The following is a 16,565-nucleotide window of genomic DNA, read 5'->3' as shown; positions in this document are numbered from 1 at the left end:
TGTGAAGGAGTACAAAGTTCAAACTGGGAGCACAGAGGCAACGACCTCTTGCTCACAATCTTCGCCTGGCGGCGGTTACAACAGAGACATGCTCTGTATCGCTCTCGCTCTCTCTCTATACAATCGTTACACCAAAATACGCTATACAAAGATAATAACAACTATCGTCATGTAATCATTGTTTGCCCTAAGTCACATTTATACTAATGTGACATTAGGACTATTTACAGATATAGCCCCAATGGGATCTCAGAAACATATCTACATATATGTCCCTTCATCCGGTGAGAGGTTCTCACCGGGCCTGCAACATCCGGTTCTCACCGGGCCTTCCTTGCCAGGTACTCGTCATCCAGTTCTCACCGGGTTTGCATCATCTGGTTCTCACCAGGTACTCCACATCTGGTTCTCACTGGGTCTTTCGTTGCCGGGTACTCCACATCCGGTTCTCATCGGGTCTTCCGTTGCCGGGTACTCCACATCCGTTTCTCATCGGGTCTTCCGTTGCCGGGTACTCCACATCCGGTTCTCACCGGGTCTTCCGATGTCGGGCCTTCATATCCCATCCGGAGGAACCGAGACCCTAACAAGAAGGCATACACGTGGGCCTCCGCGTCGTGGTCATCTCGGTACTTTGGGTATGGTTATGGCATGATGTGTTCTTCGAAAGGTTGCATTGGGGGTGGCGTCAGTATCTGATCCTCTTCTTCCTCTGGCTTCCGATTCGGTGGTGGCATTGGTATGCGATCGTTCTTTTTCCCAGATTGTTGATCCGGTGGTGGTGTTGGTCCATGCTCCATAGTCATTCTCTCCAATCATTGTTCTTGGTTTGACTTGTGGGCCAGCAATGTGGGTAATGTTGTTTCCAAATCTGGTGTCGGTTTGTGCTCTGAACCGTGTTCCTCTAGGTCGTGACTGGTTCGATAGTTTAACTGAACACTGTGCTCAACGTCCGATTCGGACTCAAAGGCGGAAAATGCTTCTGATTCATCGACGCCTGTGGCGAGGGTTTGCAGTATGGATTCTGCCTGCCATAAACTTCTCAAGCTACTGCCTTCGTCGGTCTGTTGTTGGTTCTACAACCGGAGTGACTCCTCCGCGACCCGCCGAATCACTCTGGGAACAGACCGGTCGAATCTCTTCGGCCGCTTGTTGGTAAGCCTCTTGCCTCTGTAGTCTTTCGGCCAATCTTCTCTCATATTCAGCGACTGGGTCGTTTGTCGGCCTAGTAATCCATTCCCCGATGTTCACTACTCTCTGTAGGAATCTTGGTTGCCAAAACTGTGTTTATCCTGAGCCGGACTACCCACAAACACCAAGCATCCTTCCGGATCATGTCACCAAAGGGGTGGTTACGGATAGGATGTTAACCGGCACATATGAACTTGAACCGACTATTACCTAAGCGGTTACGGAATCGCAATATAACACTATTCGCTTAACACACATAGGATAGAAGATTAAGCACAGACGGTAGTAAACAAGATACACAATATTGAATTCCGACTCAGACTTATATTACTTCCGCATCATTACATTGCTTTCCGGATCCTTGTATAGGCCTCCGGTTTTGATTACAAAATGGTGTCATACCGGCAACCAACTACGAATCGGTCCGGATCCGGATTGGTGCAACTATTCTGGATCAATCTGTTCCTATCATAATTAAACTAATTAATTACTAATACTAATTTCGTTCCCTATTCGTCCCCCACTTGTCCTCCATACTCTGGCCAACGGTATCTTGTCCTAATAAAAATATGGGTGAGACATACATGATCCAAAGACCATTGTATGCGTTAACCCAGAAGCAGAGGACCAATTAACATGATCGTAAGCTCTATCTAAATCTAAAGTTATCCCAACCAAGACTTACCACTAGGGAGATGTCTCTCTCTCTCTCTCTCTCTCTCTCTCTCTCTCTCTCTCTCTCTCTAGTAGAAAAGAGATGTTAAGGAAGGAAAATATTGAAATGAAATCTACAGTTGAAGAAAAGGAAGATGCGATCATGAAAAAATGAAAAGGTGTGCTTCTAAGAGAATCACCAAAAACCGTAGTACGTGCAAATCTTGCAAAATTCTAGAAATGCACAACATGCAAAAGAGTAATATGAAATTGAAAGAAAAAAAATGTTGGTATTACAAGCATGCAAGAGGATGAATCAGAGAATGCACTTCCTCTTGTAGAGAATATTACAAAATTCTTTGATGATCATTTTGCTATGCAAGACGTTACCGTATAATGCCACACATAGGGTTGGTAAGAAAAGGTTAGAAGGAACATCGAGATTTTGTTTGTACAACCCTAGATGAATGCAAAATAGTTACCATTTTAGATAATAGTAGCCTAGTGTACCTCAAGAGTACAAATTTCTTTATAACGTAAGATCAAACTCCAAAAGAGCAAGAACGTAGAAGGCAAACATTTGCATCTAGGAAGGGAATTCAAAATGCAGAGCAAGTGATGACTCATGACACTACATATACCTCAATTTTGAAAATCATGTTTAGGAATTGCATAGGATATCCATGAGATAAGGGGTTAGGAGTATGTGATATAATGCAAGGTATTGATGTTATACTTTTAGCTAAAACTTGGGTGCATGATGCAAAACGCATACCTAAGATAGATGACTACCTTATAAAATCGATATGGCCTCATTCCGTATGGAATATTGGGCATGCAAGGATAGCACAAATTTACCACGAGAGCTTAGATAATTATATAAAATTATGTAAGGATGATTATTATAAGCGATACCTATGGATAGAGATTAATTTGGGCAAAGAGAACCTCTACACAACCCATACTACATTCATCAAAAAGAGTCAAACTACTATAGTAGATTTGGTTGGAACGTGAAGATTCTTTCACAAATTTATGTCAAGACATACTTATTTTTTAGAAGCTTGGTAAAATGTTAATTATGGGAGACTCTAATGCTAGAGTTGACAAATACCAAAATATGGAGTTATCGGAGGAAAATATAGTGGATCCTTGTCTATTGCATGACTCAAAGGATTGCCTTGTGATGGATTATGGAAAAGTTCTTATACATATGCTTGATAGCACAAACTTGATTGTCTTAAATGGTGTAACTGTTTTTCCTTTGACAAATGTACTCACATGTTTACCAACCTTAGGTGGAGGAAGTGTGGTAGATTATGTGATCTATCCATGGTGAATGAATTTAAGATTGGTCCTCTATCCCCTAACACAAACCATAAACCCTTGTGCTTCGCACTCCAACAAATATAGTAAAGTGAAAAAGGAAAGAAGATACATCATTCGACCTTGTTATAATAATGCTAGAATATATGCAAAAGAAGATGAGAATAATTTGTCTAAACACTCTTTAGCTAATCATGTTAAAGAAATTTGGAGACATTTGAAAGATGTCATCCTTGAGGTAGGATATCAATACTTTTGAATGTGTGCAGGTGGACATAAAAAATCTAGTTTCCCACATAATTCTTGGTTTGATGAGGAATGTAAGTTTGTGAAAGGGGAAAGTGAATAGGTTATGGCATGGCACCAATAGAAAGGTAGTTCGGAGAAAGAAAAGATAATTCTTCCAAATGCAAGAAAGAAAAAAGAAAAGGTTGTTTAAGCTCCAACCAATCGTAGTATGGAGACAACTCAATGGTAAGAAGGAAAATATTGAAGGTCAATTTACAAATGAAGAGATGTTAAAATATGTACAAAGCTTATATATGCATTAAAGAGTGACTCTTATGGTTGAGAACATTGAAACATCTTGTAATATGTGCATTGACCTTGAAGATGTCAATAAGGAAACAAAAAAGATGGCTAACGGGAATGCAGTTGATGTAACCTCATTAGAAGTGAGCTCCTAAAGTGGATAATGCCAAATACTTATCATTTGATCATGACTATCATAGATCAACCTATTAAACAAGGTTTGTCGAATGATTGGCTCATGAAGTAGACTAAGCCAAAATTTAAAGTAGGTGATAAGAATAAAGTATCAAATTATCGCATAATCATGGTGAGCTCAACTATTGCTAAATTCTATAGTGTTATTATGGAGTAAAAGGTACGTGCATGGACCGAAAGTTAAAATAAATGAGCACTTGAGCAAGCAGGTTTTCGATCAAAACAATCCATGGTGGATCATTTGGTTACATAAAGAGTAATTATCAAAGAAAGTCAACTACAAGAAAAAAGACTATTGTTGCTTTATTGATTTTTTTAAAACAATTGATACTGTATCACAAAGTAAATTTTGGAATAGAATGTTGCAAATTGCCATGCCAATAGAGTATCAAGTTGCTATTGCACGATTATATAAGTAAGTTAGATGATAACCAAAAACTCAAATGGTTTCTCATAATACTTTTTGAAATACCTTGGGGGTTTAAGCAAGGATGTCCATTATCACCTACACTCTTTCGTTCATGTATTGATAAATTGGTGAATAGGGTTTCATGGGAAAAAGGATTAGATGCTCTAAAACTTATGCAACAAGTCATCTTATTGCTTCTATATGTGAATGACATGGTTGGTTATCTTTTCATATGGTGTTGTGGTATGCACGTTTACTTGGAGCATTAAAAGCATTTTGCGTAGTGGACTAACTGTAAAGGTGGATTAAACAAAAATGATGGTAGTGCAAATCATCCCACCTCATGGATACCATATGCTTACATATAAGGGAGAACATGTACAATTTGGGCAAAGCTTTAAGTACATTGGTTCTAGTGTACCTTGCCACAAATAAATGGAATGTATGCATTGAGTCTACACGACAAGCTAGTTGGAAAAGTTATTATATGTTGGAAATCAATGCAACGAGAGTGATACTCATGGGTGGGAAGTGAAACTAATCTTATTTAATGTCATGGTAACACAACTTTTTCGTTATGGAGTAGAAGTGTGGGGAGGCACAATCCCTCTTAATGTATGGGATGCGATTGAGAAGATTCAAAAAATGTTTTTAAATTAGGAGTTTATAACTTGGATATTGGCACTAAAGAAAGTATATAGATAAATTACAAAAGTCAAGAATATACCAAATCATAGATTAATTACCACAACTTGGTTAGAATGTTGGATGTAAACTAAAGAACAAGCATGACATCGAACGTGGACACGCTTGCACCATTGAACCTCTCCCTCACTAAAATAGAAAACCAAAAAACAACAAATGCCCTCAAATATTGGGTCTCAAAGTCACTCGTGTAGAAGCAATTAAATTTGGGGGCACCTACATCGGGACCACAAGCCGTGTACACCCACATTGAAACCCTTGACCTCCCGATCATTTTCGAGACTTGGATGGAAATGAAACTAGTCCCCTAGTCGTTCCCTTTATAGAATATGTTACACCATAACATCTTTTGTACCACAAACTCTTTTATTTAAGTTTGTTTGCCAATGATTGGTTGGGTACATATCCCAAAACCCAATTGAGATATACGAGGGCCCAATTGCCATTTCCGATAATGATTGGAAAACATCACAAAATTGATTAGACAAGTTGACTGTAATATAGGCCACACAAGCAAACCTTTAAATGGAAAAGCAAAAACGCCATGGGATAAACAATTACAGAAGCCCAACCTGATTCTTACAAATTTTCACACCATCTTTCAAAGTATGGTCAATCACGGTTAAGGAACACGCTCAAGAATACAATCAACAAAGATGAAGTGTAATGGTCAATCTTGACCTTGACAATTCCACATTTCCTTTCAATGGGAAAGGCACACTTGAGGATATCCATATGGGATTAGAACAGTCAATCATGACTCTTTACAACTTCCAACACAAAGAACACATGGGATAAGCATAGGCAATCTCAGCCCTCACAAATCCACATTGGCTTTTTAAGGAAAAAGAACACACATGGGATAAGTATAGCCAGCTAAGACCCTTACAACCCACACTTCCTCTGAAAGGAAAAAGCCCACACATAATTAGTATAGTCAATAATGACTTTTCTCTCGTCGACCATGACTTCTTCCTAGTCATTGGTGACTTGTTTGCTAGTCAACCATGATTTCATTCTCATCAATCATGAACTCTTTCTCACAGAAGCAGCTGCGGTCGTGCAAAGAATACATCGAATGCTGGATCTCTCACTATATTCAGAGTTAATGTCCCCATTTTCATAAGATGAAGATTTCAGGCTTTCAGGCTGTTTGTTACTATTTAGCAGACTATTATCCATTTTTGTCCTTGAGATTTCCATATTTGGATAATCAGATGACTCTGCTAGGCATGTAACATGATAGGCGTGTGCACAGAAAAATGCAACAACAGAAACATTCTGCAACGCAACTGGATCAAAACAAATGCAGCATTTTCCACTTCCACCAGAAGTTGAAGTTATTCTCCCTCCTTTCACTCCTTGGTTTGGAACTTTATTAAATGATTTTCTTTGAGTTTTGCGATGTAAGCCATTTATTTGTTCTTCATCCCTATTTCCGAGATATATGGCATGTCGAGCTTCAGCCAAGTATCTTAGCGATAAATTTACACAATCAGCCTATATAAACACATATTTGGCATGTGTAAGAACCAGAAATGAGAGGACCCACACGTCATGTCAGTTAGGTATGGTGCTCATAAAACTCACAAAACAGCATAAAATTTAAATCCCAAAGTGTGTAACTACATATACAAATATACGACAGCTATCTTAGAATGAAAATGATAACTTCATTTTTGTTAACATGAGGGAGGCTGCTTTAGGTTACCTTCAAAATATTATTGCATCCATCTCGAAGTGAAGTCTCTGTCCTGTAGTCAGTAACAATTTTCACCAACCGATCTCGCAATCTACGAGACATTAAGTTACGGTCAACTTAAACAACAGTGTTACATATAAAGCACAAAGGATTTTACATACCGTGGAATATGCATTCCATTCGGAACCCTCGAAACAAGATGAAGAGGATTGATATTCCCGACAGTAAGTTCAAGAAGTCCACCTATCTGTAAGTAAATGCACTGATTGGTATACATTTGAACATTACATATTTTTCAATTGAGAATTTAACAAAGTCAAGATTAGAGCACCATCTGAGGATTTGACAAACTTTGACTAATAAGCTCTTCCCATAATTCATCATCATGTTGTGCTGCAACAAAAGCAACAGCCTACAACAAAAATTTATCAGAAATTCATGTTGCATGCAAGTCCTTGAACATATCTACTGGAACCAGGAAAACACAATTAAACCGTAATAAGTCATTCAACAAAGTTTGTCAAGATTTCTTCATGATCATGTTCGTACTATTTTGGGACCCATGGACTGTATTCAACCTCCAAGGATGTTAAGGCTGTATCATTTTCATTATGTTCTAGAAATGTATCACATCCTGTACTAGATTTATCCCTTCAGCCAATGCATCCTCTGGTACATATTAATATTATTCTTTCTTTCTCTCTCAAGACAATCCAAACTAGAATATGTGACTTAATTGTCCTGCTGAAAAGCAAAGAACTATAAAATCCACATGTATCTTAGATTATATGGAAATTAGTAGTTTATCCAGTTAATTTTTCTACAAACCAAATCAATTTGAAAATGGCAATGAAATGCATGAATTATCAATAAGAATACAGGTATAACAATGTCTCCATTTTGGAAAAAAAAAACGTAATTGGCTTCGATAGTAAAATTTGTGTAAAATACTCAGATTTGCTAATTTTAAAATAGATAATAAATTGTTCTTCTAAGTTATGCTACTACCAGGTGTATCAAAACCAGAAAGCTTTTGATTGTTATGAGAGATTGGTAAAATAAGTATTGGAGTTTCCTTAGAGTATGGATTAATGTTGCAAGGAGTTCAGACAGATACATGAACATGCACATGCAAACTTTGTGTTTCTCTTCTCACTAACATAATTGAATCCTGCGTCACCAAAGAACCTTAATTTCTAATATTTTTACAATGTTGTTATTCAATAGTCACCACAAGTTATCATTGAAAAAGACAAAGAGTTATCTAGTGGATGTATAAATCCTGTCTTAAACTACAGGACTAAACAGATTGATGCATTCAAGGAAAAATTGTTAGACTATAGCATTGTGTGACTTGTTCAGAAATGTACATGCTTACTTCTTCCATGTCTTTCAATTGTGTAATTATCAAAGAAAGAGCTTCTCGAGCATTGCCCATCCGTCCGAGAATGAAAACACGTTCCCTAGTCAATGAGCGCCTTGTGCAAACATCATAAGCCTGCAGCACCATCATCAAAACAAAATAGATTAATTTAACCATACTATCCAATCAAAATTTACCATGTTCATTAGTTACCTTATCAAGGGAATAATAATGACTGCTACGAAGAAAGGGAAGCAATAGCCTAGGCTCATACTCAGCATACAGCTCTACCTGCATTAGAAGTTACCAATTCCATGATTTAGCAACATGAACATGGCATAATACAGTGTAACCGAATGCAATGCTATTATACCTGAAATCCATGATACTCTTTGCCAGCACTGGGATCTTTTTCAAATAATTCATGTAAATAGCGATGCAGGAGATGTCGATATTTTTTGTCTGTGCCAGCTTTTCGCAATTGTGAAACAACATCACCAGGTGGAATATTATCCCGCCGCTGCACAAGCAATGAAACACCTTTCGTTCCATCCAGAAGCATTAGCTGTAATGCCTGTAAGGAATGTATGTTAATGCTCTACATTGCTTTTAGCCTTCTGTTTCTATCTAATTTAAGACATGGACATAACGCCTGTTTGTGTATGAGAAACCAGTGTGATGGTGTGAAAAAAGATCATTCCAAAAACATTTGAACTGATAGAAAACACAATCAATAGAAGGATAAGTAAGGTTTGAAAGTTCATCAGAATCAAACACATCCCAAAATGCACCAATTCTGTCTTAACATGGATTTGTGAAAGAGCATCAAAGAGAGGAATTGTCCATTAAAGATGTCTCTGTATTTCTGTATTTCTGTCTTTCTGTCTTTCATGTGAGTATACACTCCCATCAGTTTGCACCAATATATAAAGTGGGGAGTTTCATACCTACTAAGGCCACTTCTCTTGCACAGATTGACGATATATTTATGTTTAACCAGCTTTGCACACGTGCCAAGATCTTAGCAAATTTCTACCTGATCATATCCTTTGAAGAGAGTAATTGTTACATAACAATTGGAAACAATTTGCGTACCATGTCAAATTTCATGAAAAAAGTGAATTTCTCATTAGGCTGTGAAGGTGATGAAAATCCAGCACTATTTCCATTTGGACTAACATTTATGAACTGAAACCATAATGAGAAGTCTCTTCACCATGCAAGAATCATGGTGCAGATTCCTAGAAACCAAGCAAATCATAGGTTGCCAAGATGAAGTTTTCGGCATTCTGATCAAAACTTCACTAAGAAAAAGAGATTTTATCATCTAAGGGATTGGATATGCTTTGCTTTGTGCAAAGTCAATCATCTGTCAGAGCTTCTCCTGAACAGTACTCTTTCCACTCAGTAGAAGGTATGTATACCATTTTTATTGTTTCTCATTCTAGATTCTTTATTTCCATATAAATAGTGAAGATAAATTTTTGGAAATAAATGTGTCATCAGCCTATTTGGCTTTTGATAGGATCTCTTATTCTTTCTTTATCTTCCCAAAAGAATTGATCTTACCTTGTCATGCAAAGAGTCATATAATTTCTGATCTTCAATGAAGTTAAACACCTCAGGATGCATCAGCTGTGAAACAAGTGTAACAGAAATGAATCAAGGATGAAATAGCTTTCTAGGAGTTATGATATATCCTTTATAGACAAGATGTTTTGTTATGTTTTCATACCTCCACATAAATTGTTAATGCCTTTTCATGCTGATGGTTGAGACGATATAGTTCAGCCAGTGCCTGCTCAGTAAATTCAAACATAAACCTCCTGTCCTAACAAAATATTCAATACTGAAAAACTGCGCCACCTAACCTCTTGCAATGGAGGTGATTTTGAGCTTGTGCTCAGCTGCAGCTCTATTGCTGTGGTAATTGCGGGCACTGAATAGATTGAAGATGGCCAAGACTTTATAATTGACAACGCCTGTTTATGAAAGCTGGGATTTGTGATAAGAGCATTCAAGACAACCTGCAGGTCATGATCAGAAAATCTACAATTAGAAAAGGCACAAATATCAAGAGTATAAGTTCTGCACTCTTCAGCTATTAGGAACTAGACTTTGTGACAAGCACTCAGGCACCTCAACCAGATCAGTTACCAAAAAATTGATCAACCCCATGTATGCAGTTCACCTATTCCCCATTGATACACACCAAGTGCTCATGATCATACTTAACATTTCTTTACATTATGAATAGGATAGATCCATTTGGAGATTTATAAATGGACATGGATGTTTTTGGTAGAGGGCTTGGTTATGGGGTTTAATTTTTTTTAATTGCAACATTGTAAACATATAAGCACCAGTTATGATAGTAAACGTAACCATTTGATAGAGAAAGTGCAATTAGTTAGATATTATGTGGGAAAAGAATGAGATTCACATAAAAGAAAATACCTAAAGAAAAGCACTACAAAGAATCTTGCGATGCATATGCTTGTCCTAAATGGCATGAGAACTAATGGCTTTAAATGTTTCATTTAAGTGGAGGAATTAGTATAGTGCAGCACTTGTGCTATCTGATGCTTTTCTACATTAGGGATTTGGATTCAACACCACTTATAGGTCCTTCATTTATTAGATTGAATGTATTGTCTGAGCATTCATGGTAAATAAAAGAAGGTTAACCACAAGATTGATCACATGGGATAAAGAAAAGAGTGTAACGAGAAATACATGAACATGCTTGAAATTAAAAGCGCAAGAACGCATAAACCAAATCAGATTACTGCCATTTCAAACAGTATATGCATAGCCTCTATCCAAGCAACGTGGACAGCATCTGAAATTTCTGATATCTAGGTAGTTACTACTCCCTTAGCAATACCATACTGATGGGCAAGAAAATTGGTATTCAAGCACAACGGAAAGTCCACCAACAAAAAGAAGACACAATCCATCATCCAAACAAGCCCAGTCAATATGTGTATCATCACCTAAATCACGGCCCTGCGAATCTCGAAAACATGTCATCCTGATAAGAGATGATTCCTTGCAAACCACATCTAAGCAGTGAAAAGGGAACAATGGAGAAGAGCCCCAACTTTTGGAAATAGAGAACGTGAAAGAAGGGATATGATATCAAAGTGGTGCCCCAAATGAAAGAAACCTGAAGGAGTCACCCAAATTTTATGCTGAGGTAACCACAAAACGCTGCATGCAGAAAAATTTGCACATGCTCCTTACCCAACATAGTTGTTGCACATAACGCCGTGACTTATTCCATTCTATAATGGAATTATAAAACACAAGCAAACATTGGGCATGTCATAAAATATTGTTTCCTTTATTAAACAAGCTATAATTTTGAACTTTTTCTAGAGCAGTTTAATAAAACGTTTTTAACCTTTTATAATGTTTTATGATGGCTTTTAGCAGTTTTTACATCATTATTATATAGCACCTTTGTATACAGAAAGAAATCTATATTACTTTCTATGGGGCCAAAATGGTCTATCAGACTAAGCAAGAGATTAGATCTTAAAATGTTGTCTTTCTTTAGAAACAACAAACCAAAAAAAATATACGGAAAGAATCTAGTTATTGAAGCACTTTAGGTTCTAAGCTTAGACTGAAATTTCTGACTTCAAATAATCTCCAACATGGGCTGCTCCAAGATGGAGGGATCTCCAAAACAAGGAAAGCACCTTTGATGTTGGGTGATAATGGCCTTTATTTCTCAATGACATGGGTGAAAAGTTTGTGGCCCCAAGTTCATGGCCAACATGCACGACATTGCTAGTGCCCGTTATATTGTAATACCTTCTGAGTGCCCTGGTTGAGGGCCCAGTTGTGTGACTCTTGATTGACTTGTAGCATCAGGGGTGATGGAGCTAACCAAAGTTGTGATGATTCTCTATCAATGAATTATTGAGATTATATTGCTGTTCTTCAACAACTCTATGTCTCTAATGTTCTAACAAAAACAGTTCCAAAAATCACTCGTCTTCAAATTCCATTACCTTGCATAGTGGGCAAAGCCTAGTTGGAAGAGGCAGTAGTATCTCCCTCATATTTGATAAAAATAGCACAATGGCAGACATGAGAAAGAATGAAGAAAACAAGAAAGAAACATATTCTAACTTCTAGAGACTGAAATCAGCCTATGAGACATATACTGATTATACGCAAGGCAAAAAGGGGATTAGTATCTGTCTGTTGCTAGCAAAGGTGTGCTAAAGAATTTTATGACAAGTAATACAAACTTGTCATAATGAGGGACAATCAATGGAGAGCATCAAAATCACCTAAACATAAAGACATCAGGTTTTACAAACGGATACAATATACCAAACTTTCTCAGCAACTCACCTCATAAACTGTATCACGTAACTGTGGATTCTTTGTTGGAACATACGGTGCCAATGTTGGAAGTTCCCGTAAGTTAGCAAAATGGAAAACCCATCTATTCAACATATCATCGCATATTATTCTTCCATGTCAATTCTTTATAAAGAACAAAACATGCTCCAGCATTAACAATTTGGAAGCCCTAAAATGTAAGAATTGTACCTTTCCCAAGAAGGAGCAGAACCACGCAGCAATTTTGGACATAATGCAGCAGCTTGGGCATATTGTCGCTCCAAAATCAAATGGTCCAAGTACCTTGAGCCTACCTATGACAAGAATTATTAAAGATGTTATATTCATAACAGAAGAACCCCTTGATAACATATTTTGTGACCAACTTTTCATACACTCAACATTTCATAGCACAATAATCAAAGAAATTGAGAAATCTTCAATCTAAGCTACCTCTTCTAAAAGTTTCTCTCGCGCTTTGCCTGCCTGGACAGCTGCTAAGGCTTTTTCATGCCAACCATGTTCAAGTAACCAATTCACATGATCATCTGCATCTCTGAAATAAAACAGAATTATTTAATTTTTTATCGAACATCCAAACAGATTCTAAACTTCTTTCATTTTCAATGGTCAAATCGCACCTTGGCCTAGCAATGACTACATCTTTTGGTGACACTATGTAATATAATGGCTCATCACCATCTTTCCATTGACCTCCTGCAAAGCTGCTACCTGAGCTGAGAGATAAGATCTAATTAATTAAAATCATTGTGTGGAAGAGTATGTCAAGCACTAAACTGAAATATTTTGTCTTGCCTGAAAATGGAGCATGAGCAAGTACGTAATCCTTGGCTTTATAATGTTCGAATCCATATATCGGCAAGGCATCCCTAGTAAGCTCCTCATTTTTCCAAGTTACAATGCGTACCTCAGGCCTTTGGGCTTGACCCTGCGCAAAGAAAATTTCAAAATCTTGAAGACAAGCATTATTAATTATGCAATATTGCTCCACAGAATATTAGAAGTTCAATGCTTAGTTTGAGGTAGAATTCCACTCAGCATACATATTTGGCACCCTCCCATTAATGTGCTTACTTGCCTATTTGATCAAAGAATCTCTACTAGTAATCCCATGTGAAAGGCTGAGAGTTGCAGATGTGTTTGTAGGCCATATATGCTTTCACACGTCTTCAACAATCAATGAGACCAAGATACTATATTGCCATGACACTGTCTATGTAAGAACGTGACAAATAGATGGATATACATTTATATTCTGATCTAAGGTAATACCTTGATTCTATTCCTTGACTCTAGAGTTTAGATTATTTTATCCAGAGCCTTCTTTCTGCCAGATTTGGACAAGTTATTTTTATTTTTTCATATTCAAATTGCTACTTTTGAGTCCATGGAATAAACATCACACAAATAACAGATCATGTTTTGAAAACATATTTCTTTGTTTTTCACATACAAGACATAGACTTCATAACAACCTTCATCATATCTAATCACAGGATACGAATTTATGTACAACAATCAAATTGTATCAATCACCTCTTTCGATGTGGCACCATTTGAAATATCCTTGGATTCTTTCTCATTTACAGGTAAATAGGCTAAGATAACCAAAGAATCTCCATAGGGAGCAATGCCTGAGATATAATATTGTGTCTGAAAAGCAGCAACAATCTCAACATATTTTCCACCTATTATCGTTGCATTCTTCTTGGGAGTCAGCTTATCAAAATCACGTGTACGAATAGCTGCAACTTTCACTGTATCTGCCCAACCGATAACGAGGAATGTATCGTCCTGCAGTATCAGTGAATATCAAAGAAGGCCACTCCCTCACTAGCTAGCATACATAGCTAAACTTGATTTAGCCAAACCTGCCAAACTAAATGTGGGCGCATAAGCTCAGCACGTGGGCTACCTCGTGGACGTTCTATGTATGTGAGTCGTTGATTGCTCCCTGTATCATAAATCTTTACACCCACATCATTTGCCCATGCTATTAGACTAGCTCGCCATTTTGCTGCATGTATAGGCCCTTCTTGTGAATGCAAAATCTGCCAAAAGTCGTAAAAGTTGCTCAAAAGAAAGAAACAAGTTGTATTAACACCCACTAAAGGCCAAAATTACCTATATATCAACGCATTATCATTCAGCTTTCAAATGTTATAACTTGAACTTTACACAAGCAAAAGCACACGGAGTTTCCCACCTGCCTTTCTCTCCCAAGCCATCCTTTTGTATGAAGGAAAAGGTTTCCAGCAAGCCCACCAGCTACAAACCTCTTTGATGATTTCTGTGAATAATCTGGATCAAGTGCCACAGCCTTCATAGGCCGATGATATTCAAATCTTTCTTTTTCATCACTGTAAAGGCTGTTAATAACTACTGAACCATCATCTGAGCAGCTAGCAACGTACTCATTCATTGAATCAAAGCTAACTTCATTCACAGTTGCAGCATGAGCAGGGAACTCCTTCACCTGCTCAGAATTGTAGAACAAATTGACTATCCGGTATGGAGCAAATAGTCACAAAATGTTCCTCTATCTTCACTACATTCATGAGGCGAAGGATGCATAACTTAAATGCTTTCTTTATAGTCTGGCTCATTGACAATCCTAATCAATTGTAGGAAATCAAATTTCATTATAATGATGTTAATGGGAAGAAGAGTGGTGCCAGCACTTCTTCTCTCTCTACTGATTCACATGAAAAGGATGCATGCTTATATAAGTTCTTTAAAATCTTGCCCCCTTTAGGTTTTTATGTTTAAATTTAAGGAGAAAGTTCATGAGACATCCGTTTTCACAAAAAGATGATAATGACAATGACAATGATGATGGTTGTGGTGATGATGATGACAAAAACATTGTGACAACGATAATGATAATGATATGATACTGGTTGATGGTTGATGGTTGACAATGAGTGAAATCTGGCCCTTTTTAGGTTTCTATGTTTCAATTTAAGGAGAAAGTCCACAACACAACTGTTTTCATAAAAAGATGATGATGACAGCGACAATGATGATGGTTATGGTGATGATGATGACAACATTGTGACAGTGATAATGACAATGATATGAAGATGCTAGTTGATGGTTGATGCTGACTTCTGGTTATCGATAATGATGGTAATTATGAAGATTATTGTAGGAAGAGGAGTAATGACATACCTGATTGCCCTGATAATCAATGATATGAATGGTTCCATCATGAGTTCCAAGTGCGATCATCCTATCAGCAACCATGATACATGAAGCAGCATCGTTTGAAAGCAAAGCAGGCATACTGCCTGCCATTCTCTGGTATTTGAGTCGAGGTTCTTCTTCATCTTCCAAATCTTCTTCTGCATCAGAATGAGCATCATCTTCATCACCATCATATTCATCATCTCCTTCCACATCATCAAGAAGTAGTGACTGTGTAGCAGGGGTCTCCATTGGAGCTCTACTGTTATGTTCTTTTTGTCGACGCAGAAATATAAAATCCTAATTTTCTCCCCGACAATAGATCATTGCTTTAGATCTCCATAGATTGAAAACGAACTAATTTTTCTCGTGGAGGATTAAGCATTGTAAAAATTTGTACTGCTTGAGAAAAAAAAGTATATTTTAGTTTTCACAAGCTTCAGGATATCTCAAATATGTCCTCTTTGAAGCAATAATCTAATCTGTATTGTTCCAAATCTGCCTTATTTGAAAAAGAAAATCCATACTGATTCAACATACCCTTATTTTATTTTTGAGGAGGCATCATTCCTAATTCTGTAATAGATCAGGAAATGAAACCCAGAATTTGTTTAGCATTAGCTAGCTTTCCAGAATTTATGTGCTTATCGATGAAATCCTAGTTTCCTCTGGCAAGCGCTAGCTTTTCAGTATCTATGTACTTATCGATGAAACCCTAATTTCCTGTGGCAGGAGCTAGTTTTTCAGAATCTATGTACTGACCCGATAAAACCCTGATTCCCTGTGGCAGGAGCTAGCGTTTCAGAGTATATGTCCTGACTCCTGACCGATGAAACCCTAATTTGGCTGTTGCGGGATCTACAGTTATCGTTAAAATAAATAAAAAGGAAACTAAACAATGCTTAGTTTTCGCCAGAATA

The 16,565-nt window shown here is 37.3% G+C and overlaps 1 protein-coding gene across 1 annotated transcript; it reads right to left on the bottom strand.

Moving 5' to 3' along the window:
* Positions 1-5,537: 5,537 nt before the first annotated feature.
* VPS41 (vacuolar protein sorting 41) lies at positions 5,538-16,531 on the bottom strand. The gene is made up of 19 exons (XM_087320782.1): positions 15,631-16,531; positions 14,666-14,935; positions 14,331-14,510; positions 13,996-14,253; positions 13,255-13,387; positions 13,080-13,170; positions 12,892-12,994; positions 12,649-12,752; positions 12,448-12,541; positions 9,948-10,103; positions 9,812-9,874; positions 9,646-9,711; positions 8,450-8,650; positions 8,290-8,367; positions 8,092-8,211; positions 7,045-7,125; positions 6,875-6,960; positions 6,723-6,804; positions 5,538-6,511 (listed from the first exon to the last, which is right to left on the bottom strand). The coding sequence occupies exons 1-19, from the start codon at positions 15,895-15,897 to the stop codon at positions 6,038-6,040; spliced, it is 2,907 nt and encodes a 968-aa protein (XP_087176908.1). The 5' UTR covers positions 15,898-16,531; the 3' UTR covers positions 5,538-6,037.
* Positions 16,532-16,565: the final 34 nt, after the last annotated feature.

The sequence above is a fragment of the Azolla caroliniana genome, unplaced genomic scaffold (genome assembly GCF_043228905.1).
Source record: "Azolla caroliniana isolate FFs.n. ecotype wild unplaced genomic scaffold, voAzoCaro1.0.p SCAF_6, whole genome shotgun sequence".
Classification (NCBI taxonomy): domain Eukaryota; kingdom Viridiplantae; phylum Streptophyta; class Polypodiopsida; order Salviniales; family Salviniaceae; genus Azolla; species Azolla caroliniana.
Note: the sequence above shows the minus strand (reverse complement) of the source record. Positions and strands in the feature narration are given on the sequence as shown.

Excerpts from the sequence above, each read along its gene's own strand:
- VPS41 (XM_087320782.1), bottom strand. The coding sequence starts at position 15,897 with ATGGAGACCCCTGCTACACAGTCACTACTTCTTGATGATGTGGAAGGA. Across the intron at positions 14,254-14,330 it reads GCCCACATTTAGTTTGGCAG|GACGATACATTCCTCGTTAT; the intron begins GTTTGGCTAAAT and ends CTGATACTGCAG. Across the intron at positions 13,171-13,254 it reads TGCTCATGCTCCATTTTCAG|GTAGCAGCTTTGCAGGAGGT; the intron begins GCAAGACAAAAT and ends CTCTCAGCTCAG.